Source organism: Bactrocera neohumeralis, unplaced genomic scaffold (genome assembly GCF_024586455.1).
Source record: "Bactrocera neohumeralis isolate Rockhampton unplaced genomic scaffold, APGP_CSIRO_Bneo_wtdbg2-racon-allhic-juicebox.fasta_v2 cluster09, whole genome shotgun sequence".
Classification (NCBI taxonomy): Eukaryota; Metazoa; Arthropoda; class Insecta; order Diptera; family Tephritidae; genus Bactrocera; species Bactrocera neohumeralis.
The window spans coordinates 9727082-9752710 of record NW_026089622.1 but is presented as its reverse complement, the minus strand read 5'-3'; the positions used below and the strand labels follow the sequence as shown (position 1 = coordinate 9752710).

At 36.2% G+C, this 25629-nt stretch overlaps 1 protein-coding gene across 19 annotated transcripts in view; it reads left to right on the top strand.

The window, feature by feature from the left end:
* Nucleotides 1-25629, top strand: part of LOC126764476 (FERM domain-containing protein 8) — a 459702-nt gene that overhangs the window by 298614 nt on the left and 135459 nt on the right. The window contains exon 12 of one of the 19 annotated variants that reach the window (XM_050482176.1): nucleotides 17120-17609. The exons of 16 other annotated variants lie outside the window; for them this stretch is intronic. In XM_050482176.1, coding sequence (XP_050338133.1) covers nucleotides 17120-17157 — 38 coding nt within the window. In that variant the 3' untranslated portion in view covers nucleotides 17158-17609. Of the gene's footprint in view, nucleotides 1-2433; nucleotides 2457-10826; nucleotides 10879-17119; nucleotides 17610-25629 lie in introns of those variants that run through there. 2 more of the 19 variants (XM_050482175.1, XM_050482179.1) reach the window with 2 other exon arrangements.

Below are 25629 nucleotides of genomic sequence, written 5' to 3'. Positions count from 1 at the left end.
TCCCACGTGGGGCACTTTTTTCGTGATGACAGCAATTACACCCATAGAAGTAACGAATTTTGGTAAAGCGGCGGTGAGAATGTCTACCAGAATTGGGTCCCAGCTGTATGGGGGAATATTTTGCGTAGACAGAATCGACAAACAATTAGAAAAAGTGGATTGTAGTCTTATAAATTCTTCACTTGTTATCGTTACTTGCTTATCGACCAGTACTCTTTCGTTTTCGTACCTATCTTTTAGACTTCCCCAGCCAAATTGAATTTTTCGTCATTAAGAGCGAACTGTTTTACTATTATGCCGGCTTGACCTTTTGTTTTGTATCGGAGATGATAAAATTTTTGTGCTTTTGATAGTTGTGGATGGTTGATGGAAACGGCTGTAAACATGTCCCGGAAGGACGGCCATTGTTCGTAACCTTCATAAAATGAACTTGCCTTTTGATTATCTATTTGTGGCAGCTCTAATCTCGGAAGGTGCAATTGCTTTTATTAGCTTTAATTGATCGGAGATCATAGCTTTCGTTTTTTCATACTGGTCTAAGCAGTTTTCGTATATTGTGTAAGCCGATGATTCAAAATTTTGAGGTAGGTCTGAATCGTCAGATTCTGTTATGTGGTCATAAGTCGCTTGGAGGCGAGTCCAAAAGTTTTTAAGGTTTTGATTTTTGATTTCTAATAACGGTTCAGAGTTTTCTTGAATGGGTGCAGAGGCAAATCTAGTGCAGTATTTTGTTAAACTGTCACTTTCTGTAACAAATTCAGCTTTGTTTTGAGCCTGTAGCTCCTTCAGGTGTATTTTGATTGTTATCAACTTTCATCGTTTTTTTGTAAATTAAGATATTTGTCAAAACTAATTAAATTTTACTCGTTGTAAACTGATTTATGCATATGAAGCGGTTAAGTAAATAAGAGTTTGTTTTTTATTTATTTATATTTTATGTAGTTTGAAAATATTTTTAATTTAATTTATTTATTTCTTATTGTTATGTTTTTCCTAAAACCGCACTTTTAATTTATTATATTTTTTATGTCCTTATGTATGTGGTTGCACCCTAATAATTGGACTTGTATGTACGTGTTGTTGTGCAATTGAGAGCTCGTTGAAGAGATCAACGTGCTTTGTACATATGTGTGTACGAATTTCCTATAAAGTTTTGTGCAGTCCTGCTAGTTTTTGTTTGACAAAGAACAAGGGTATCGCTGAATATTTGCCAGTGTGGACCTTTGATAAATACATATATACATACATACAGTTTTATATGTACCAATATCTATTTGCTTGTTTTTGTTTATTTTGTTCAAATGATTTTTATTTGTTTTATAATAGTGTAAATAATTATTTTCATATTACCAAAATAAACAGCATTACTTTTTCGTATTGTTTAATTATTTGAAGAATATTACGATAATTACCCTTTCTTTTGGAAAATTAATTAAAATTTATTATATTAATAAAGTAGCAAAAACCCGGTGTAGGGTACATATGTATAATATATAATAATAACGTAAGTGTGCCCAATTACGGCCTAATACCTAATCCCGTGCTATTTCGTTTACAAGTTTTTTAAATAAACAAAATAAGTCAATGCTACCCATCATTCAAAGGACAGTTATTTTAAATTGTCAAAAATATATTCAACTTTACATTTGAAAAATGCCAAACCATAAATCATTTTATTTCATATTAAATTCACATATGTTAGTTGGCTGGAAGCAGTTGCCTAGCCGGTGGTGATAATTAACAAGTTTTGTTGTGAAAAGTGCTAAGAGTTGTGAAAAAATTGTTTAAGACTGATATTATAATTGGGTAAGTGCATATATATATATATACTAAAAAATTTGTACATTATAGCATTTTTTACCGAAATATATGTTTTAATATAAATTTTATATAATAAACTCAAAAAAATGTTAAATGCAAAGTTAGAACGGAATTTGGTACATTGAAATATCACCTGTACCGATCTACGTGCTATGAAACGGAATTAGGAACATATATCATATTTCCTTTTACTTTGTTTTGGGGTTGAAAATTGAGTTTTAATATATATTTAAATTCTTAGCTTAAAGTAAACTCAATAAATTGTTTAAAGATCAATTTCCGTCCTATCGTTTTTTGAGGAAAAAGCTTATTTTTTGCGTATGAAATGTCATAAATGAGCTTAAAATAAGTAAACACAATTCAGAGGTTTCCTTTTTCTAAAGCTATGTTATTGGATTAACAAGACTTTATTTGCGATGATTCTTCATTGGTGGAATTTAAATTAGTTACAAAACAGTTTACATCAAATATTTCGGGAATTCCCTGCTTAATATTTATAAAAACATGTAGCACGAAAATAGGCTTCAGTTTTTAATTTTGTGCCTAATTCCGTTCTATAGGCCGCAGTTGGGAACGGTGTGTTTCTAATTACGTTTCAATTCATTTTAACAGAAATTTGAGTGCCGCCATCATGCCAAAATATACACAGGAATCATTAAATTTAGCTCTTGAAGCGATAAAAAGCAATCGGATGACATGTTACAAGGCTTCAAAGGTATATCGTGCTCCGAAGCAAACTCTACTGGACAAAATTAAATACAAGTATTCAAAAGGCTGCCCAGGATCTCCAGCTATGCTAACGACAGACGAAGAAAGTTTTATTGTCAAATGGGTTTGTTATCTGGCGGAAATAGGCTTTCCAGTAACAAAATATCAACTTGTAAACTGCGTTACTAACTTGGTTAAGGAACTAAATTAAAAATAATTCCGAAGAATTTTTACAAAGTTTTGAGAAAAGGTTGCCGGCTGAAAAGCTTAAACTGTTTATTGAGTGCAGCGGAACTTGGAAGGGTGATGTTAAAGACGAAAACTTATTTTACTTTTGGAGAAGTGTTAAGAATGAGCAAACAAGCAGCTGCAGTGCAAGTATTTCTATTTCCGATCTTAATATTACGAGTATTTTAACTAACAACGACTGTTTATTGGATATCGAAATCATGAGTATTGATTTCATAGATTTCAATGAATAATTAGTTAACAAACATAATTTGAGCAGCTCAACTCCATCTTGAGCCGTGAAGTCCAAGCAGCGTGAAGTAGTACATATATTGGACAGTATACCTTGCCCAGTAGCTCAAGCCATTAACTTCGAAGATATCCCAACAACTGTCAGCCATCCACCAAGACCTCAGTTGCCCCCTAGGGAGGCGAATGACAATGTAGACGTGGTTAATATTAATTCGTGAACTCCACCAAAAAGCACAGTTAATGCAATAGAAATAAAAAAATCTGAATTTCCAACGCCTTTCAAAAATGCTCTTTTCTGGCCAGAGCCCCAACCAGTGAACCCGAACAAAAAATTTGTCAAGAAAAAATTAACCCCAACTGTCGCCACTGCTTCTGAATACATTGAGTATCAGCGACGCTTGGATGAAGAAAAAAAGATTAAGAAAGAAAAGATAATTTTAAAAAAGAAAGAAAAGCAAGGTTCAAAGGTGAAAGCAAAACGGAACATTAATAATAGTTTTAATCCAGGAGACTATGTTGTAGTAAGGTATGAAGGCGAGAAATTCCCTGAGCAGGTGTTAAAAGTTACTAATGGGAATCCAGAAAAATTTCAAATCAAAACCATGACAATGAGTGGATCTAACTGGCATTGGCCAGGAAAAGAAGATATTTTAGAATACGACGCCGATGAAGTAGTTAAAAAAATTAATTTACCTCAGCCTATAAATAAGAGAGGAATATTTTCAATACCTGATATGTAATAAACTAAAATTTAATATTGAACTGACCTTATGTACATTAATGTAATTGAAATTATTTTATTTCACGTACAAGTAATTGAATGTATACAGTTTTACTAACTAAACACTTATTATTTTATGTTTATATATCGCATCAAATGCATAGCTGACAAATAATGTCATTAAAATATTTGAAGTTATTTTATTTTATCTAACTAAGAAATTTTCTATGTGATTTATGTGAATAAAAATGTTTCGTTGTGTTCCACGTATAAACTGTGTAAGTTTTACTAACAAATTGCTAGGAATAGTTGAAATAAGAACCTCTTCTAATGTAGCACGAAATAAGGATCACTTTAGCACGGAATTAGGATTTTGACAAAATTTTAGAACGGAATTGGGGCCAATTGAGTGTTTCAGAAAAGCATTAATAACAAAAAAACGGTACAAAAATTCTATCATTTGAAAAGTTAATATGAAAAATAAAAGCTTTATTTACGATTTGTTTATAATTCTTCATTCCGTCTAACTTTTGATTCACTGTAATATGCGTATATTCATCAATCTACCTTAATATGCCGTAATTAGGAGCATTTACCTTACCATCCCTTTACTAAATAAGGACAAAGCATATTGTAATATTGTTCAAAAAAACAATGTGCCATTATTATAGATCACGGAAATGTTATAATTGACGGAAATCATATATGCAACGGCAAAAATATTACAGGCACAAAACTAAATCAGTTTAATATTAGCACTACTTTTGATAATAAGACATATTTTAAACATGACCTAAAAATAAAAAAAAATTTAATAAATGGTCATCAAAATGAACAAATCAAAATTATGAAAATACTAGAATCCAAATCGAATTATAAATTTTCTAATTTACAAGAAATGTACAAATACTTAATTCCTGTTGAGGAACGCCCTTTACAATTTTTAAGCTATGATATTCCTTTAGTAATAGGTAGGTAGGTAGGTAGGAGTGCAGCCCTATCGGACTCAATTAACACTTGATGTGCCATTTTGATGCACTGTTCGTAGAACCTCCTGTATCTGCTATTACGTTTCACCTTCTCTTTCAAACCATTTTGAGGTTTCGATGAAACTTCTTATGTCTGATATGCTTTTAGTGGAAATCCATTCAAGGTTTGGTGCTAGATGGATTCCAAGTGTTTTGTGTCGGATCTGTGCTAGAGCTGGGCATTCGCAGAGAAAGTGGAAGATTGTTTCCTTGTTCCCTGCTACTCCGCAGCCACGGCAGATCTCGTTGTAGGGCAATCCCATTTTGGACGCATGTTCCCCAAATGGCCAGTGCCCTGTTGTGGTAGCTGTTATTCTGTAAATACTTTTTCTTGACCTATTTAATAAGTCATTGGTTCTTTTCCTGTCACATCTTGGCCATAATTGTTTAGTTATGACGCATTTTGTAATGTTTTTCCACCTGTTGTTTGCAATTTGCTGAAAATGTCTATTTATCTCTCCTTTTATCGATCCTAGCGGGCTTGGTATTAGCTCCGCCTTGGATTCATTGAGGAAAGCTCCTGCCTTTGTCAACTCGTCTGCTTTTTCGTTACCGAAAATGTTCCTGTGGCCGGGAACCCAGATCAAGTTTAGCTGGAGCTTGTCTTTTATTGAGCTTAGTGCTCTCTTGCAGTTGTGAACTGTACTGGAATTTGTCATGGGTGAAGACAATGCCAGGAGGGCCGCCTGGCTGTCCGTAAATATAGTTGCTTTATGTATATTCCCGTGGTTTTCTAATAGAACTTCGCAGGCTTTTTCTATGCCTAGTACTTCTGTTTGGAAGATGCTAGCCGAGTTCAGTAGACGTATAGAGATAGATTGAGGTGGTATCTTCCTCTACCATTGAACCTCTTCTCCATTCTCGTCTAGATGGTATCCTCACCTGGAAGTGTCTATTGAAATCCAGCTTTGGGAGAATGTAGTCTGATTTATTAATAGTGAACTTCTTTAGAATTACACTATGTCCGTAATTCTGCTGATTCCAACCTCCCAATTCTTTTATTCTTATCGCCGCAATAGCTGCTGTTTTGTGAATAAAAATGTCCATTGGTAGTTGATGCAGGATCACATTGAGCGCATCAGTCGGACATGACCTGATTGCACCCGCAACACCCGCACATGCTGCTCTTTGTATTCCATTTAATTTTCTAATATTGTATTGTTTGTTTAGCGCTGGCCACCATACCAGAGCTCCATATGTAAGTATAGGTCTTATGACAGCCGTATACATCCACACGATTATACTTGGTTTAAGGCCCCAATTCTTGTTAACGATTTTCTTACAAGTATTGTAGGCCATGTATGCTTTGTTTATTCTTTTTTCTATATTTATTTTCCAGGACAGTTTGCTGTCAATCTCCACCCCCAAGTATTTAGCTGTGGGGGATAGAATGAGTGTAGTACCGTTTAGTACCGGAAGTTGAAATTGAGGTATTTTGGTTCTGCTTGTGAATAGCATCAGTTCTGTTTTGTTCGGGTTAACTCCTAGTCCATTGTTTTTAGCCCATAGGTTAAACCTTCGAAGGGCTCTTTCCATAATCTCGCTGATTGTTGAAGGAAACATGTCTGATACCAACAACACTATATCGTCTGCATACGCCACTGCTTTCACTCCTCCACCGTTTAGTTGGAGTAGTATTTCGTTCAGCGCTACAACCCATAGGAGCGGAGAGAGGACCCCTCCTTGAGGCGTCCCTCTACTTGTTTGTGTTGCAGCGCCGTTTGAAGCTATAATCTTCCTATTCTCAAGCATCGATAGTATCCATCTGCACACAGTGTCATCTATGCCACCATGTGCCAGAGAGTTAATTATCGCATTTACTTCTATGTTATTGAAGGCGCCCTCTATGTCTAGAAAAGCAGCCATGGTGTATTGTTTATGGTGTAGTGATTTTTCAATTACACTTATCACCTCGTGAAGGGCAGTTTCGGTTGATCGGCCCTTTATGTACGCATGTTGGGACATCGATAACTTCTCCGCCATTATTGTTCTTACGTGTAGATCTATTAGCCTTTCCAGTACCTTCAGCATAAAGGAGTTAAGGCTTATAGGCCTAAAGTCCTTGGCATTTTCGTGTGTTCTTCTGCCAGGTTTCGGAAGGAACACAACTTTACTTCTTTTCCAACTTCTTGGGATGTAGGATAATAGATTGCTGGCTTTGTATATATTTTCAAGTCTTTGAATCATTGGTCCTACCAGTTTTTGCAACATTATGGGCATAATCCCGTCAGGACCTGCCGCTTTAAATGGTGCAAAACTATTTATGGCATACTTGATTTTGCTTTTGTCTATTATTTGGCTTTGATAATCAGCTGCGTTCAACGGTGGATCTGATTGAACCCTCGTTGAAGGTGTTTGCTGACTCCCGGGGAAGTGTGTTGTAATTAGTACCTCCAGAGACTCTTTTGCCGAGGAGGTCCAATCACTTCCCTCCGTCCTAATGTAGGCAGTGTTAATATGATCTTTGGATAGCATTTTGCTCAGCCTAGCGGTCTCTCTGCAACTTTCTATCGATGTGCAGAAAGATCGCCAAGAGTCGTTTTTTGCTTTCCTGACTGCTTTTTTGTATCTTTTCATAATATCTTTATATGGCTGCCATATTTTGGTTCTAAAACTCTCATTAAAAGCTTTCCTTAGTTGTGTTCTCAAATTCTTGAGTTCACTGTTCCACCAAGTCAGAGACTTTCTCTTTTTCAAAACTGTTAGCGGAGTAGATTTATTGAAAGTTGTGGTTAAGTTTTTTTCCAACTTCTCTACTTCTGAATCTAGTTCTTGAGGATTTCTGATACTCTTATTGCCTCCCTTTTCGAGGCATTTTGTTGCTATTCTGATATATTTTTCCCATGCTGTTCTTCTAGGGTTCCGGTATGTGAGAGGAGCACTGTACCTCCCGCGGATGCTGAAGAGTATCCAGGAGTGATCCGACATGGAAGGCTCATCGGATACCCTCCAGTTATCCACAACGAGACTGTCTGTGTCTGTTGATAACGTGAGGTCAAGCACTTCCTCCCACCCCGAAAACCTATCAGAGCTTGGAAAAATAAAAGTTGGCTTATCGCCCTTGTTGCATATACTTAGATTACTATTTTGAATATACTGCAAGAGTGACTCACCTCTGGTGTTTATGCTGGAGCTACCCCATACGGTGTGCCTTGCGTTTGCATCACACCCTATTAGGACATCATCCCTCCTGTTCTCCTCTACTAGTCTGGTGAGCGGGGTCGGTGGTATGTCTTCGTCATGGGCCAAGTAGGCCGAGACTAAGAAGAAGGGCTTTTCCTTCTATTCCACCTTTACCACTATGATATCTGCTGTGCTGTAATTAGGACAAAGAAATGCATTTATACTTTTATTGATAAGAATGCATGCCCTAGGTTTACCTTTGTTCCGTGTGTAAAACAGGTTATAATTGCTGCTGTTTAGCCCTTTAATGTTGTCTTCTTTGACCCAGGGCTCCTGTATTAGGCTGATGTCGATGCTCCCTTCGTTCATAAGGGTTATCAGATTCGCTGTAGCACACACACTTCGAGTGCTGCAGGTTTATCTGTACGCATTTAAGGTTGTTATTGGGCATCTCGGGTTTCTTCGATGCCCACATTCCTTAGCAACTGGCTGGCGTCGTCGACCTCTTCCGTGTGGTCTTCGTCAGCCACTTTGTCGCCTTGGAAGATTTTCAACCTGGCCTTGCGAATACCGAAGCTGATTTTCTAGTCAGTCTTCTTGAGAGCCTCAATGGACTCATCGCAAATGGCCACTAGTATTGGTCTGCTGGCTTTATTTGGTTTTTCCTCCTTTATCAGCTGCCACTCATCTATACCAGGTATAGATTTGTTCTGCAGCTTGATACACCTCAGGAGTTTTTCGCCTGGCTCCTCTAGTGGGGGTAACCAAATGCGAGCACGAGGTCTCTTTGGAATGTCCCTTTAGTAATAATATTAGGGTTATTTATATACAACTCAGTAAAGGCATGTAAATGTTACCAGATTAAACAAAAAGCCAAAACATGGTGAGCTTTCGAGCAGGTATATGAAATGGAAGTATGTACAGCGACTCCAAACACAGCGCCTTTAAAATGAGGGCATTTCATTGTAATTATCAGTAACAGATAAGAACTTATCCAAATATAAAAATATTTTAAAATAAGAACACAACAGAACAACATGAATGTTCTGTCGATAATACAATTAGTTGTAAGCAAACCTAATGTCCTTTAGTCTTAATATTGCCATCAAACGTGTAGGTAAAGATGTTAAATTCAACAAATAGATACAATAATAAACACAATATTATTATTATTTAACCCGCGCAATCAGAAATTCAAATCTTCATTTTATCACTTATCAATAAACAGACTGTATGTGCGCGAGTTATGGAACGTATGTATTCCTTATAATACTAACAAACATCAAAACAACCTTGAGTTTGAAAACCACAACAACCTTATCTTAAAATCTTTTTTATTGTCATTGCATTTGTAATAGGGGAAACTCTCTTACTTTTGTGACCGCACGCAGGGAGGAGGTTCTGGACCTCACCCTAGCCTCACATGGTATTTCACTTCTGATCTCAAACTAGAGGGTTCTCGATTATCACTTCTTTTCTGATCACATGTATATCGGGTTTAGTCTAGTCGGAAAAGGTCAGCCTAGGAAATTTTTCAGAAATCCTAGGAATACAGACTGAGAAGTCTTCAGCTCGGCGTACAATGCTGCACTGGAGAGTTCCATGGGCGATTAATTCGTTCAAACCGTTCAAGTCCCCAGGACCGGACGGCATCATACCAGCGCAGCTGCAGCAGGCTGTTAAGGTGTCATGTAGCTGGTTGGCACCTATCTATGCGAATTGCATGAGATTAGGTTACATCCCGGGGGGCCTGGAGACGAGGCAAAGTTACGTTCATCCCGAAGGCTGTCAATGGCTCCCATGTTACGGCCAAGGATTTCAGGCCCATCAGTCTTTCCTCCTTTTTGCTTAAGACTCTGGAGAGACTGACGGACTGGTATATGAAGAGGCGCATTCCGAGAGACTATCTATCAGGAGAACAACATGCTTATTGTAAAGGCAGGTCAGTGGATACTGCCCTGCATACTATCGTGTCATGGCTCGAGGAAGCCATTGAAGCTAAGGACTTCGCTGTTGGGATCTTCCTTGATACCGAAGGAGCTTTCAACAATGTCCTGCCGGAGGCAGTCGTAACTGCTCTTGACGGTCTTGGGGTTGAATCGAACCTCAAGCTCTTCATTCTCAGTCTTATGTGTGACAGAGCGATCGAAACAGAATGGGGCAGCGCGCGAGAAATGAAATAAGGTTGAATTCTTCTTCCTTTATTCAAGTTAATCTTAACACTAATTTTACAAAAGTTTCGTTCTGAAATTGAAACCTTCAATATTGATCAAAATAAGCAAATGTAATCAAAATCATATATGTAATTTTTTAGTACTTTTCCAAGTATTAAATTCGTTGCATTGACATTTATGTGGCTTAAGTACTTTTTTTAAGTGGACGTACAAATAATTCAGTGCATTGACATTAAGTACCTTTTTTAAGTGGACATACAAATATTCCTACGTAATTGGATATTACTTTGACTTTTGCTTATGAAAGTAAAAGTAACAACGTTTCATGTAGTATTCATAAATTTAAGTTCGGTGACATGAAATTTAAGCCACAATGTTTAAATACAATTTGTGTACATTGCAAGTATTGTTGTTTAATTTTTATGAAGCAACGACACTTGCATTTTCGTTATACATATTTATGTCAGTGTCAATTTAAATCAAACCAACAAACAAATAAATGTTTTACACAGTAATGTTGTTGGGTTGATTTAAATATTTTCTTATGATTTCGTCTACGTTCTAGTTTTTATTACATATTGTTGTTTGTGGAACTATATAAGTAACTCCTCCACCCCTGGGCGAAGGATTCTCCTGAATTCTTTCTTTATTTCTTTTGCAATGATTGCAAATTAATATTATTGCAAAGAATATTACTATTAACATTACCACTGTTGGTACACTGTATGTTACAACTTTATTGTTGTATTTTATTTCTTCTATTTCTTTTAGATTATGTATCGACGTTAATTTTAATTCTTCTAAAGTTAGAGTGGCGTTAAAAGTAAGTTGGTTGTGATAATACATATAATTTTGTCAATAAACATTTTGTAATTATTTGAAAATTTTTGGGTTGCTAATTCCATTGAACAGTTGTTGTATTTTATTACATAATTTCCATTTAACTGTAATGTTTCCGAGCCACAATTATTTTGAATTAAATAATTTTTTGCATTTTTTACAATTATGATTTCGTCATTAATTTTAATTATTTCTTAGTTAACATTTGTAATTAATTCACATGTCTTATCTATTGTACAGTGTGTTGATATGGTACATTCATTTATGTATTTATTCTTCTTGTACTCATAAATCTTATCATTATATTTGTATACATTTGAAATTTCAGCATTTATTTTTTTATTTAAATAAGGGATAGGTATTATAGTTATTACTTGTATATTAAAAAATATTTTAGGTATTTTGATTACAAATATTAATTCTCTGTCTTTTTCAAATATTGCCGTTCTTAAATATTTAATTTTTCCTATGTTTATATTATAATAATCTATTTCATTTTTTGTAAGGATATTGGCATCATTTATGCCATTTTGTGCTGTAGTTATATACATATGTAATAATTGAATTTAACATAAGTAATTTTTATACTCTCGCAACAAAGTTGCTAAGGAGAGTATTATAGTTTTGTTCACATAACGGTTGTTTGTAAGTCCTAAAACTAAAAGAGTCAGATATAGGGTTATATGTATATACCAAAGTGATCAGGGTGACGAGTAGAGTCGAAATCCGCATGTCTGTCTGTCTGTCCGTCCGTCCGTCCGTGCAAGCTGTAACTTGAGTAAAAATTGAGATATCTTGATGAAACTTGGTACACGTATTTCTTGGCCATAAGAAGGTTAAGTTCGAAGATGGGCAAAATCGGCCGAATAGCACGCCCAAAAGTGGGCGTGGCCCGCCCCCTACTAAGTTTTTTGTACATATCTCGGAAACTACTATAGCTATGTCAACCAAACTCTATTGAGTGGTTTCCTTCAGGCACTTCCAAATACGGTTCAAAAATGGAAGAAATCGGATAATAACCACGCCCATCTCCCATACAAAGGTTATGTTGAAAATCACTAAAAGTGCGTTAACCGACTAACAAAAAACGTCAGAAACACTAAATTTTACGGAAGAAATGGCAGAAGGAAGCTGCACCCAGGCTTTTTTTTTTAAATTAAAAATGGGCGTGGCGTCGCCCACTTATGGACCAAAAACCATATCTCAGGAACTACTCTATCGATTTCAATGAAATTCGGTATGTAATATTTTCTTAACACCCTGATGACATGTACGGAATATGGGTGAAATCGGTTCACAACCACGCCTTCTTCCAGTATAACGCTATTTTGAATTCCATCTGATGTCTTCTCTGTATAATATATACATTAGGAACCAATGATGATAGCGGAATAAAACTTTACACAAATACGGTATTTGAAAAATATGTAAATGACAGATAATGAAATCTCGATTATCACTTTATCATGCGAGAGTATAAAATGTTCGGTGGCACCCGAACTTAGCCCTTCCTTACTTGTTTTTACAATAGTTTCGTTCTTAAAATGACACCTTCAATATTGACCAAAATAAGTAATAAATGTAAACAGAATCATATATGTATGTAATTTTTTAATACTTTTCCAGGCATTAAATTCGTTGCATTGACATTTATGTGGCTTGAGTACTTTTTTTAAGTGGACGTACAAATAATTCAGTGCATTGACATTAAGTACCTTTTTTAAGTGGACATACAAATATTCCTACGTAATTTGATATTTATTTGACTTTTGCTTATGAAAGTAAAAGTAGTAACGTTTCATGTAGTATTCATAAATTTAAGTTCGGTGACATGAAATTTAAGCCACAATGTTTAAATGCAATTTGTTTACATTTCAAGTATCGTTGTTTAATTTTTATGAAGCCACGACACTTTCATTTTCGTTATACATATTTATGTGAGTGTCAATTTAAATCAAACCGACAAATAAATAAATGTTTTACACAGTAATGTTGTTGGGTTGATTTAAATATTTTCTTATGATTTCGTCTACGTTGGAGTTTTCATTACATATTGTGGTTTGTGGAACTATATATGTAACTCGCGCGAGGCGAAATGTGACTAGGGGAACCCCAGAGGGTGGGGTTTTCTCTCCTCTTTTATGAATCCTAGTCGTTATTGACCTGTTAAAAAAAATAGAGGATCGCGGCTGTCGGGTGATTGCCTATGCACAATATGTAGCACGATGTAGTGGCCAAAAGAAAGTTCCTAAGCACCGTGTACGAGTTGACGCAGGGATATCTCCGCGTTGTAACAAAATGGGCGGCCGGAAGTGGACTCGCCATAAACCCAAATAAAACAGAAACGGTTTTATTCAGTAGAAAATATAAGAACCCGGTGGCACCGTTGCCACAAGTGGGAGGTATTCGCCTGCAACCGAAGGATACAGTGAAATATTCAGGGCTCATCCTTTATAAAAAGCTTTCATGGAAACCGAATACCGAGGAGAGAGCAAAAAAGGCATATATTGCCCTATACTGCTATAGAAGAGCTATTGGCAAAAGGTGGGGCCTCTCACCGAAAGTGGTCCTCTGGGCCTATGACACCATAGTCAAGCCCATCTTGTCTTATGGAGTCTTTATGTGGTGAAGGGCTTTAGGGAAGACCACAATTGCTAAGAAACTCGAAAGCGTTCAACGGGCTGCGCTTATCAGCATGTCCGGTGCATTAAGATCCACCCATACCATGGCACTTAATGCAATTTTGAACATAACGCCCGTGGACATTGCCGGAAGGTGTATAGCCGCGAAGGTGGCTATCAGGCTCAGAAAAACTGGATTCTTGAAGAAACGCGTATTTAGAGACACTCGGATATCCTCACAAACTTTGAATCCATACCGGATCATCTGGATCATGGAGACGCCATATCGAATTCTGACAGCTCCTTCTCTGCCCAATACCGACGAGGTAGATATGGGTGAGAGGAGAGGGGTAGCAAGCTTCTTTACGGATGGGTCAAAGCTTGGGGGGAAGGTTGGTGGAGGGGTCTACTGTCGGGAGCTCTCTATCAACACCAGTTCCAGACTTCTTGACTACTGCAGCATATTTGCTGCTCCAGAGAGCGTCCACCTTCAGAGAGGTGACCATTCACTCAGATAGTAGAGCGGCAATACTAGCCTTTAACTCATTTACAGTGCGTTCAGGGTTGGTCGAAGAATGTCTAACATCGCTATCTCCAGCAGCGAGAGCTTTTGTGATTTGACTGGCATGGGTGTCGGGCCACAGCGTAATCGCAGGTAACTGCAAAGCTGATGAGCTAGCAACTAGCTAGTAAGGCACTTTAGAATCACTATCAGTAAAATGGAAACGGGTCGGTGCCCCTGCATCCTCTTGTGTTCTACTACAGGATAGCTGGGCCTCGCGGATGCCAGGCCAACGCTGGGCCAGCATCGGTACTTGCGCGGTCGCAAAAGCCTTTTGGCACAAGATAGATCGCAGGAGATCTAGTGATCTCTTTGCCCTCAGTAAGGCTAGTCTCTCATTAGTAGTGGGACTCTTAACAGGCCACTGATCTATTGGCATGCATGGGGAAGAATGGGAATCTTACCGGATGCTGACTGCAGAAGTTGTTTGGAGGAAGATACGGTACAAACAAGGCAGCTCTTCCTTCTGGACGGTCGCGCGTTTGGGAGGTCAAGGCTTAGACACTTGGGTGCGCATACCTTAAAACATACTACCGAACTGGCCGGTGTTGAAGTTAAGCGCCTTTGTAAATATGTATTGGCTACAAAGCGTTTCGCCAATCTGTAAGCCAATAAGTAAACAAACTAGTTAGTATAAATAGAAGTAAGAACTATATAATAAGTCTTAAGAGTATTAATAAAGAGTACACATTTCGGTCACAACAGACCCTGGAAAACGGAATCCTGGAAAAGACAAAACAAAAATACCACACACCAATACCAAGAAAAGTCAGCAGCATACTACATACCAAATTAAAGTATGGGGAAAGAGTAAACAAATATCAACGAAGAAATCTTTGAGATCAATCTCAATAACGACAACCTCCATCAGTCCCAATGGACGTGGGTCGACTTTGTCAAAGAAAAATTCAGCAATTGTTAAGTGACGGAATAACACAGCCAATAATTCCAAAAAAAGGCACAGAAAACAAAGCAAGCCAAAAAAGAAAATGGTTGTTGAATTCTGAAAAATTTACGCTAATTGAAAACTAAATTATAAGAGAAAAGAAAGCATCATATGAAACATGCAAAAATAATAATTTACTATATAGTATAAAAAGGTATTAATTATTAACATAAACAATTAATCAAACACATACAATAATTAATTATTATAAGCCGACTTCAAGTTATAAATTGCTGCTCACAAATACATTCTCTTTACTTATTTTTACTTTTGGTAATAATTATTTCGCACATTGATAAATGTATATGGACATACCTATATATAAAACAATAGTCTCAAACAGCATAAGCATCACAAATCAATATGGAAGCAAATTGCTGAAGCCCAAATGTTTCTTTCTGGAAAGGAAAAGTCACAACTTCGCAAACTCGCAAAACAAAAAACTGACAACATATGTACATATATAGTATAGCTCTTGCCGATTTAACCCTCTCATGCCCGAATTAAAATGAGCAGAGCTAAAACATTTTTTAGGACAGATATATGTATGTTAGTCTAAACTCAAGTATAAAGGATAAAAATTCCAAAGTCTTTGGTGTTTTGGTTCGTTAGTTATATCGGGTGATTTTTTAAGAGCTTGATAACTTTTTTTTAAAAAAAAACGCATAAAATTTGCAAAATCTCATCGGTTCTTTATTTGAAACGTTAGATTGGTTCATGACATTTACTTTTTGAAGATAAAATTTAAATGTTGACCGCGGCTGCGTCTTAGGTGGTCCATTCGGAAAGTCCAATTTTGGGCAACTTTTTCGAGCATTTCGGCCGGAATAGCCCGAATTTCTTCGGAAATGTTGTCTTCCAAAGCTGGAATAGTTGCTGGCTTATTTCTGTAGACTTTAGACTTGACGTAGCCCCACAAAAAAATAGTCTAAAGGCGTTAAATCGCATGATCTTGGTGGCCAACTTACGGGTCCATTTCTTGAGATGAATTGTTCTCCGAAGTTTTCCCTCAAAATGGCCATAGAATCGCGAGCTGTGTGGCATGTAGCGCCATCTTGTTGAAACCACATGTCAACCAAGTTCAGTTCTTCCATTTTTGGCAACAAAAAGTTTGTTAGCATCGAACGATAGCGATCGCCATTCACCGTAACGTTGCGTCCAACAGCATCTTTGAAAAAATACGGTCAAATGATTCCACCAGCGTACAAACCACACCAAACAGTGCATTTTTCGGGATGCATGGGCAGTTGGCCACCAAGATCATGCGATTTAACGCCTTTAGACTATTTTTTGTGGGGCTACGTCAAGTCTAAAGTCTACAGAAATAAGCCAGCAACTATTCCAGCTTTGGAAGACAACATTTCCGAAGAAATTCGGGCTATTCCGGCCGAAATGCTCGAAAAAGTTGCCCAAAATTGGACTTTCCGAATGGACCACCTAAGACGCAGCCGCGGTCAACATTTAAATGAAATTATCTTCAAAAAGTAAATGTCATGAACCAATCTAACGTTTCAAATAAAGAACCGATGAGATTTTGCAAATTTTATGCGTTTTTTTAAAAAAAAGTTATCAAGCTCTTAAAAAATTACCCGATAGAATGTTGCCTATAGGCAACATCATTTTTGCAAACTTATTTTAAACAAAACACTTTCCCAATGACTTATTTTTATTTTTAATAACTATCTTACCTCTATTTATTTATGTTATTCCCTTGGTTTTACAATAAAACAGCTATTTTAATCTTTTTTAACACTTTTTGCGTAAACGGCTTTTTTCGCGATCTTGACAATTTCACTCTACGAAAAAGGCCTAATGGATGAACCCTTGAATAGCTTACAATACAACAATTCACTATACACCAGATTACATAATGCAAAATACCGCCCGTCAAAAAAACTGATATAACGGGACTTAGTGTATATGTATGTAAATGCTGACTATAGACAACATCGGGCATGAAAGGGTTAAAATATTTGTCAAATCTAAAATATTCATAATCGTTCATTATGATTTTTTTCATTGATTTATAAAATTCATAAGAAATAAAAAATTTTCCCAAAAATAATCAAACTTCAACCGTTAATATTTTTAATAGAACATTCAATTTCCCACAAAATCTATGGAACAAGATAATAGGAAAAAATAGAAAACTGTACGTAGGAGGACCTTCCCGTTACAATTAATAACTCGTGCTTGGAGAGGCGTTCTTAGAGGAGGAACCTATTTTTCCGAGTACCAAACGAAAAAAAAAAAATTTTTTGAATCACCCTATTATATATGTACATATATAGGTTTATACGTTATATATTATATGTGACCTGGTCTACGGAAAGGGGGCTTAGGTGTCAAAAAAGGAGAACAATTAATGAGATAACGAGAAACGAGTTGTTTATTTTTAACAGCCGTTTCCCAGAAAACTAGTTTTCGAACGTTAGCTCCCTTTTCGTAGACCAGGTCACATATTTTTAAGCAATTATAGAGATGGTTATATTTATAAACAGTGAATAAATTTATAAAAGATTAAACTGGGCTGTATTGTGGAAAGTTTTAGGGACTGATTAATAAATGAACAGTGTATATAGACAGTGTTAAGAATTTCCTTAATAAAATTGGATGAAGAAGAAAAATAGAGAGGGTAACAAAATCAGCTACTGTCGCCGATTACAAAACTGAGGTGATTGATCCACAGATCAGGCGCGAGGAGTCGTTTGAGGTGGTCAAGTCACTACTTGAATTCTCTGGTAAACAAAATAAATTCGTTAGTTGGAGGGAGTCTGTTGATAATGCGATGAGCCTATAAGTGAGAGGCAGCCGTAGATATTTTGCAACACTAACAATACTACGGAATATGACAACACTTGGCGCGAATGACTTATTGTCTAATCATGGGAAAGTACTGAAATTTGACGCCATTTTGGCATGATTTTGCTTATGCTGATAAATGGCTTCTACTGTTGTAGAACTCCCGAGGTGATCTAGTAATCAGTGCCAGAGCATACTAAATTTATTGACCCGATTCATCAATCGATAACGATGGAGCAGATGTTCCAGCATTCATGAAGAAGTTCGAAAAGCATTTACCCGCCTGAAAACTAAAGCCCACCGTCAGTAAACTGATTGGATCTTATCAGGTAGCTTTAGGCCTGGCAAATCAATAAATGACCAGATATTAGCAATACGCCAAATCTTGGAAAATACCCGTGAAAAGAGAATCGACACACACCACCTCTTCGTCGATTTCAAAACTGCTTTTGACAGCATGAAAAGCAGCTGCATTTATGCCGCGATGTTTGAATTGAGTATCCCCGCAAAACTAATACGGCTATGTAAGATGATGTTGAACAATGCCAAAAACTCCGTTCGGGAAAGACCTCCCCGAGCAATTCGATACCAAACGAGATTTCAGTCAAGACGACTTCCTTTCGTGTGACTTCTTCATGCTGCAGAACTAAAAAGGGAAGATGCCATCCTCTATAAGTGTGTACAACTGCTGGTGTACGACGATAACATCGATATCATTGGTCTCAACAACCGCGCCGTTAGTTCTGCTTTTTCCAGAATAGATGAGGAAGCGGGGCAAATGGGTCTAGTAGTGAACAAAGACAAGACGAAATATCTCCTGTCATCAATTAAACAATCATCGCACTCGCGACTAGGCTCCCACGTCTCTGTTGACAGGTGTAGATAATTTCGTCTATCTTGAAACCAGTATCAAATAAAATCCAACGCAGAATAACTCTTGCCATCTGATGAGTCGACATTACGAGTTTTCGAGAGAAAGGTTCTTCGGAAGATTTATGGTCATTGGCGCATTGGCCACGGCGAAGGAAGGGGTAGACCTCCACTCCGTTGGAAAGTGCAGGTGGAGAACGACTTGGCTTCCATTGGAATCTCCAATTAGCGCCACATAGCAAAACGGAGAAACGAATAGTGCGCTCTTTTGTACTAGGCTATGACCGGGTAAGCGGTGTACACGCCAGTAAAGAAGAAGATAAAACGATTTTGATATACGAATCGGACAGTGCGGTTACTAAGGAATTAAACGCAAAAATAGACGAGACGCCTTGCGAATTTCTATAACAGAAATAATCGGAAATTTATGCAATATCTTATATTAATTTTCACCAAGTGATTTGCCAAATGCGGTGGCAAAAGCCCAGGAATTGGAGTCAAACACCATGCTAGTTAATTTTGCAATACAGTTTGGAAGAACTCAGTGTTCTTCGCCTACTAATAACAATAGACGGTATGATGGTTTTAATAGTTTTAATAATAATTTGCGTCTTGCGCACAATAAAGCACAAAGAGTCTACTTATAAGAACAGGTCGACTCAACACATTCAGACTCGGCCTTCCCCAATGCAACATAGCAGCACGTAGCGGAATATGTAGCCGCCTAACAAAACACAACATGTTAATAATATCATAGAGAACAATTGTTTAGGTCAAAATTAACTTTACTGGTCGATTCTAAAATAAGAATGAGTTTGATATTTACAAAAGATTCAAAACAATTAATGGGTTTTCGATCATACGATATTATCATTTAATTACATTGTTTAAGAGAATGCAAATTTTTAAGTAACATTGGGAGGGTAATAAATTTCGAAAATGAGAAATTAATAATTAATGGTGATAGAGAAGTGGACTTATATCGGGTGATTTTTTAAGAGCTTGATAACTTTTTTTTTTAAAAAAAACGCATAAAATTTGCAAAATCTCATCGGTTCTTTATTTGAAACGTTACATTTACTTTTTGAAGATAATTTCATTTAAATGTTGTTGCGTCTTAGGTGGTCCATTCGGAAAGTCCGAATTTCTTCGGAAATGTTGTCTTCCAAAGCTGGAATAGTTGCTGGCTTATTTCTGTAGACTTTAGACTTGACGTAGCCCCACAAAAAATAGTCTAAAGGCGTTAAATCGCATGATCTTGGTGGCCAACTTACGGGTCCATTTCTTGAGATGAATTGTTCTCCGAAGTTTTCCCTCAAAATGGCCATAGAATCGCGAGCTGTGTGGCATGTAGCGCCATCTTGTTGAAACCACATGTCAACCAAGTTCAGTTCTTCCATTTTTGGCAACAAAAAGTTTGTTAGCATCGAACGATAGCGATCGCCATTCACCGTAACGTTGCGTCCAACAGCATCTTTGAAAAATACGGTCAAATGATTCCACCAGCGTACAAACCACACACAACAGACAACAGTGCATTTTTCGGGATGCATGGGCAGTTCTTGAACGGCTTCTGGTTGCTCTTCACCCCAAATGCGGCAATTTTGCTTATTTACGTAGTATTCAACCAGAAATGAATCGCTGAACAAAATTTGTCGATAAAAAGCGGATTTTCTGCCAACTTTTCTAGGGCCCATTCACTGAAAATTCGACGTTGTGGCTAAGGCTAAGTCTATTCATGATGAAATGTCAAAGCATACTGAGCATCTTTCTCTTTGACACCATGTCTGAAATCCCACGTGATCTGTCAAATACTAATGCATGAAAATCCTAACCTCAAAAAAATCACCCGATATGTATAGCTTAGGAAGTAAACATGAACAACATGAAAGTAAAGAAATTTTGAAAAATAAAGTTAAGGGAAGAAAAAATATAATTACTTTGGGAGCAAAGACTTCTAAAGCCCCAGCCGAAAGTAATACAGGCAAGAAAAAAATAGAGGAGATATTCATACATAATTATTTCGTGAACAGAGGCTCCTAAAGCGTCAACCGAGGGTAAATCCGGTAACAAAAATAAGATTGAAGAAAACGAATTGAATAAAATTACTTTGGAGGATGACTCCGAAGCGCCAGCCGATGGATATTCAGAGAACCAGAATAATAGCTGGATCAACGAGCAACGTAAACCCGTGGCCCGTGTCAGCTGACACGACCTATTTATGGGAGCGTAATGTAAATGATCAGCCCATACCGCTTCTACTTCCGCTTTACCGTAGATTTCCATGGTGTTTGGATTTTTTCGGTAGGAACGGCTCAGCTGATTGCTCTCTAACAACGCAGGGTTGCCAGTCTCAATATACTGTAGTAATTATAAAAATTGTCTTCAATATATTTGAAATTTTCTTAAACTAACTCAAAATCAGAGTCATATGCTATTATCTATAAATATATAAAGATGGCTGGTTCTAAGGGCTCAACTTTTGACACTTTTTGTTCGCTAAGGACGGCAACTGAGGAAAGAAGTAGCGTTTTTCGCTGTTCCTGCTATAATAGTGATTTATCGGTTTAAGAGCAATATGAACTGGAATAAAGGAAAAATGAAACTAGTAAGGAAAGTAAGTTTGCACACGCGGGAATATATATGAATTTGTCTTTCAGAACAGATGTTAGGGCAGAGATTCGTACCACGATGGATACTCCGGTAGACAGTATCAGTATCCGCTGGCTACAAACAGCTTTGTGAATGATAACATTGCAAATCTTTTGCAAAACAATATAATTCGACCAAGTAGGAACCCCTACACCTTACCTCTCTGTGTGGTGCCAAAAAAAGAATAAATAGTGGTACACAAAAATTAAGGATTGTGGTGGATTTTAGAAAAACTAAACAAGGTTGCAATTGTTGATAACTATCCTATACCGGACAGCAATGTTATACTTTCAAATTTGGGGGCATTCTTAGAAAGCCTTTTAGATTGAATAATGCTCCGGGTTTACTTCAGAGAACTATGGATGATGTATTAAGGGAGTACGTTGGGAAATTTTGTCATGTGTATATAGATGATGGCGGAGCATACGGGACATATGAGGAATACTAAGGAATGCGATTATGAGGATTTTCTGATTTTCTTGGCAAAATTCACATTTTATGAAAGGAAGTCGAATTTTTGAGATATGTAGTAGCAAGTAATGTGATTAGAACAGATAAAAATATTGAAGCAATTTCAGGGTATTCATTACCAAGAACGGTATGACAGGTTATTACAGGAAGTTTATTAAGGATTACGCAGCAATAACCAAGCCTTTACCCAGACATTTATCAGGCGAAAATGGTCATGTGTCTCAATATATGTATGTCTAAAAAAAAGAGGTACGTTTAGAAAAGAATGCAAATTGTGCAACAAATGAAAAAGATCTTTATGCCATAATTTGGAAAATCGTTATCTTGTGCGGTTTCTTCAAGAAATTCTAACGACAAATTAAAAGATGGCACGCTATAATCTAGGAGTATGCTCCTAAAATAATATATAAGCCCGGTAAAGTTAAAATAGTGGCAGATGCATTGTCTGGACTCCGGAAGCTCAGAAAAAACAATTGAATTCACCTCGGTGCCACGCAAAGTTTACCACACAAAGTTTTCAAGTCTTGTGCATATTTGACAACACGTTATAGAGGTACTTTTTGCAGTATAGAATGTTTTTTATTGAGAAATAAGTTAATGACATATTAGTTACCAAAAGTTTTAAAAAATAAAAATAAAACACATTCAGCTATAGACAAAATCATTTCAAAGTTAGTAAGGTTTACAAAATGAGGTCGAAATGTAAGAAACTGGCATGCGATGAAAATATGATATTTTTTTATTTCTTCAATTTAATTTCATTTACACTATGTATAATTGAAACACGATATTACTTTAAAAAACAATAAAATCGGCCGCTTTTGTATAAGCACAGAAATGTTAGTTTTACACATTAAACGTAATAAATTAAAAACAATAATTATAATTGGATAATATAATTAAGTTTACTTCTGTTTACTGCAAACTTAATAAAAAATAAAAAAAGTACGCAACTCGATTTTCGAGTAGAATCGGAATCGAGTTTACCAACTTTACTGGCAGCCATCGGGTGCACATATAATAACCTCCGCACAATAACCACCACAAAAAAAATGATTTTTTTCCTGTAATTTGTATGGAAAATAGAAAATTTGAAACAGGCACATCTTAATATTTATATTAAGAGCTCATCTTTTGAGTGACTTTCTTTTTCACATTTTCGAAAGTTTTTAGCCTGTTTTTCAGTTGAAAAAAAGAGGTTGACTCAGAATGACACACCCTAGTACATATGCTCCATAAAAAATTTGTTAATAGCTGAAAATAAAGATTAATTTTATAAAATGATACTACTTTTTTTTTTAAATGATAATAATATCTGAAAGAAAAGATTAATATTATCTGAAAAAACAACAGAATATATTAAATACGAATAGAATTGACTCTGAAGAGAGATTATTTATATAAAAATCATAATAATATCTGAAGGAAAAGAATAATATTATCTGATTATTTAAAATATAAAACAAACATTTGCAGGCCGCCTTAAAGGCATAAAATACATACTTATGTACATATGTAATTATTTTTGCGTATTATATTGGACTGCGCAATCCAATTTCAAGCAACACACACTTTTTTTCACATACTTAACAATTGATATTTGCTGCTTCTGATGATATTGCTCATTCAGATTTCCAATGCTATAAAAAGAAATGAAGTAATTACTTGCAAATTATTTAAAAAAAATCACATAAAAATCATTCGTTTACCTTCTTGTTGTACGAGAATCCTTTACGATGGTACAATCACGAATGACATGCGTCTTTCCATCGTTTTTATACTCTCGCAACAATGTTGCTAAGGAGAGTATTATAGTTTTGTTCACATAACGGTTGTTTGTAAAACTAAAAGAGTCAGCTATAGGGTTATATATACCATAGTGATCAGGGTGACGAGTAGAGTCGAAATCCGGATGTCTGTCTGTCCGTCCGTCCGTCTGTCCGTCCGTCCGTGCAAGCTGTAACTTGAGTAAAAATTGAGATATCATGATGAAACTTGGTACACGTATTCCTTGGCTCTATAAGAAGGTTAAGTACGAAGATGGGCAAAGTCGGCCCACTGCCACGCCCACAAAATGCCGGAAACCGAAAACCTATAAAGTGTCATAACTAAGCCATAAATAACGATATTAAAGTGAAATTTGGCACAAAGGATCGCATTACGGAGGGGCATATTTGGACGTAATTTTTTTGGAAAAGTGGGCGTGGCCCCGCCCCCTACTAAGTTTTTTGTACATATCTCGGAAACTAATATAGCTATGTCAACCAAAGTCTACAGAGTCGTTTTCTTCAGGCATTTCCATATACAGTTTAAAAATGGAAGAAATTGCATAATAACCACGCCCACCTCCCATACAAAGGTTATGTTGAAAAGCACTAAAAGTGTGTTAACGGACTAACAAAAAACGTCAGAAACACTAAATTTTACGGAAGAAATTGCAGAAGGAAGCTGCACTCAGGCTTTTTTAAAAATTGAAAATGGGCGTGGCCTCGCCCACTTATGGACCAAAAACCATATCTCAGCAACTACTAGACCGATTTCAATGAAATTCGGTATATAATATTTTCTTAACACCCTGATGACATGTACGAAATATAGGTGAAATCGGTTCACTACCACGCCTTCTTCCAATATAACGCTATTTCGAATTCCATCTGTTGCCTTCTATGTATAATATATAGTACATTAGGAACCAATGATGACAGCGGAATAAAACTTTACAAAAATACGGTATTTGAAAAATATGTAAATGACGTATAATGAAATCTCGATTATCACTTTATCATGCGAGAGTATAAAATGTTCGGTAACACCCGAACTTAGCCCTTCCTTACTTGTTTTATTACCCTTTTTGGGATTTTCTTTTGGCACTATTGACAATTATGTTTTCTCTTTTGCACTCATTCAAATAAATCAAGAAATGAAAGAAACTTTTTTTCATCGCATTTAGGTAAACAAAAAATAACCCGAAAATGTGCGTTGGTGTTAGTGCATAAAGAAAAAATGTGTAGTTATATTGAAATATAACTACAAAAGTGGGTAGCCGTGGTTGGCATGGTATTTTATTTCGTAAACATACGGACAAATGTGCCAAAGATATAATATATGTATAAGCCATAGAAATTCTATTGCTACAAATCTGGAAATGATAACGAAATAATGCCAATATGTATATTTCATGAAGGTCATTAATTTTTTTTGAAGAAATGAAAGGAATGACCCAAGACGTGTATATATGAGCACATTTAAGTTCATTTCGCACATCTTCATTTTGTAATAGTCGAAATTAATATAATTTATTTAAAATTATTTTTTATCTAATTTTTCCCGATTTTGTAAAAAAATAGAAATGTTTACCTTTTTTAAATATGTTTCATATTATAAAAACAATCACGCATATGTGACTTTGCATATTTTTTCTACAAAGCATTTCTCTTTATTCATTCTCGCGTGAGATCAGTCGTTTTAAATATGCTGTATGTATGTATATCTGCAGGGAACGTGCTCATTTCTGCTTAACCCTCTACCGCATACAACGCCATATATGGTTTTGGGATTTGTTGCATTTGGCTTTGCACTAGCAAAGTGATGTAGCAGAACAAATTTGTAACGGTAGTTTTCTTTGGACAATTCTTTGTTGATATTTCAGATACTGTTTGATTTTGATAGGTTTTGCTTGTTGTTTTCGTTTATTTTGTGAAGGTGTCTCACATGAGTAACGCTAAGTGTATTTCGCGGTGTTTTGGACAAAATTTTTATCATCAAAATTAAGTCTTTCTCGGAGAAAAAATTATTTTTCGAAGGAAAAAC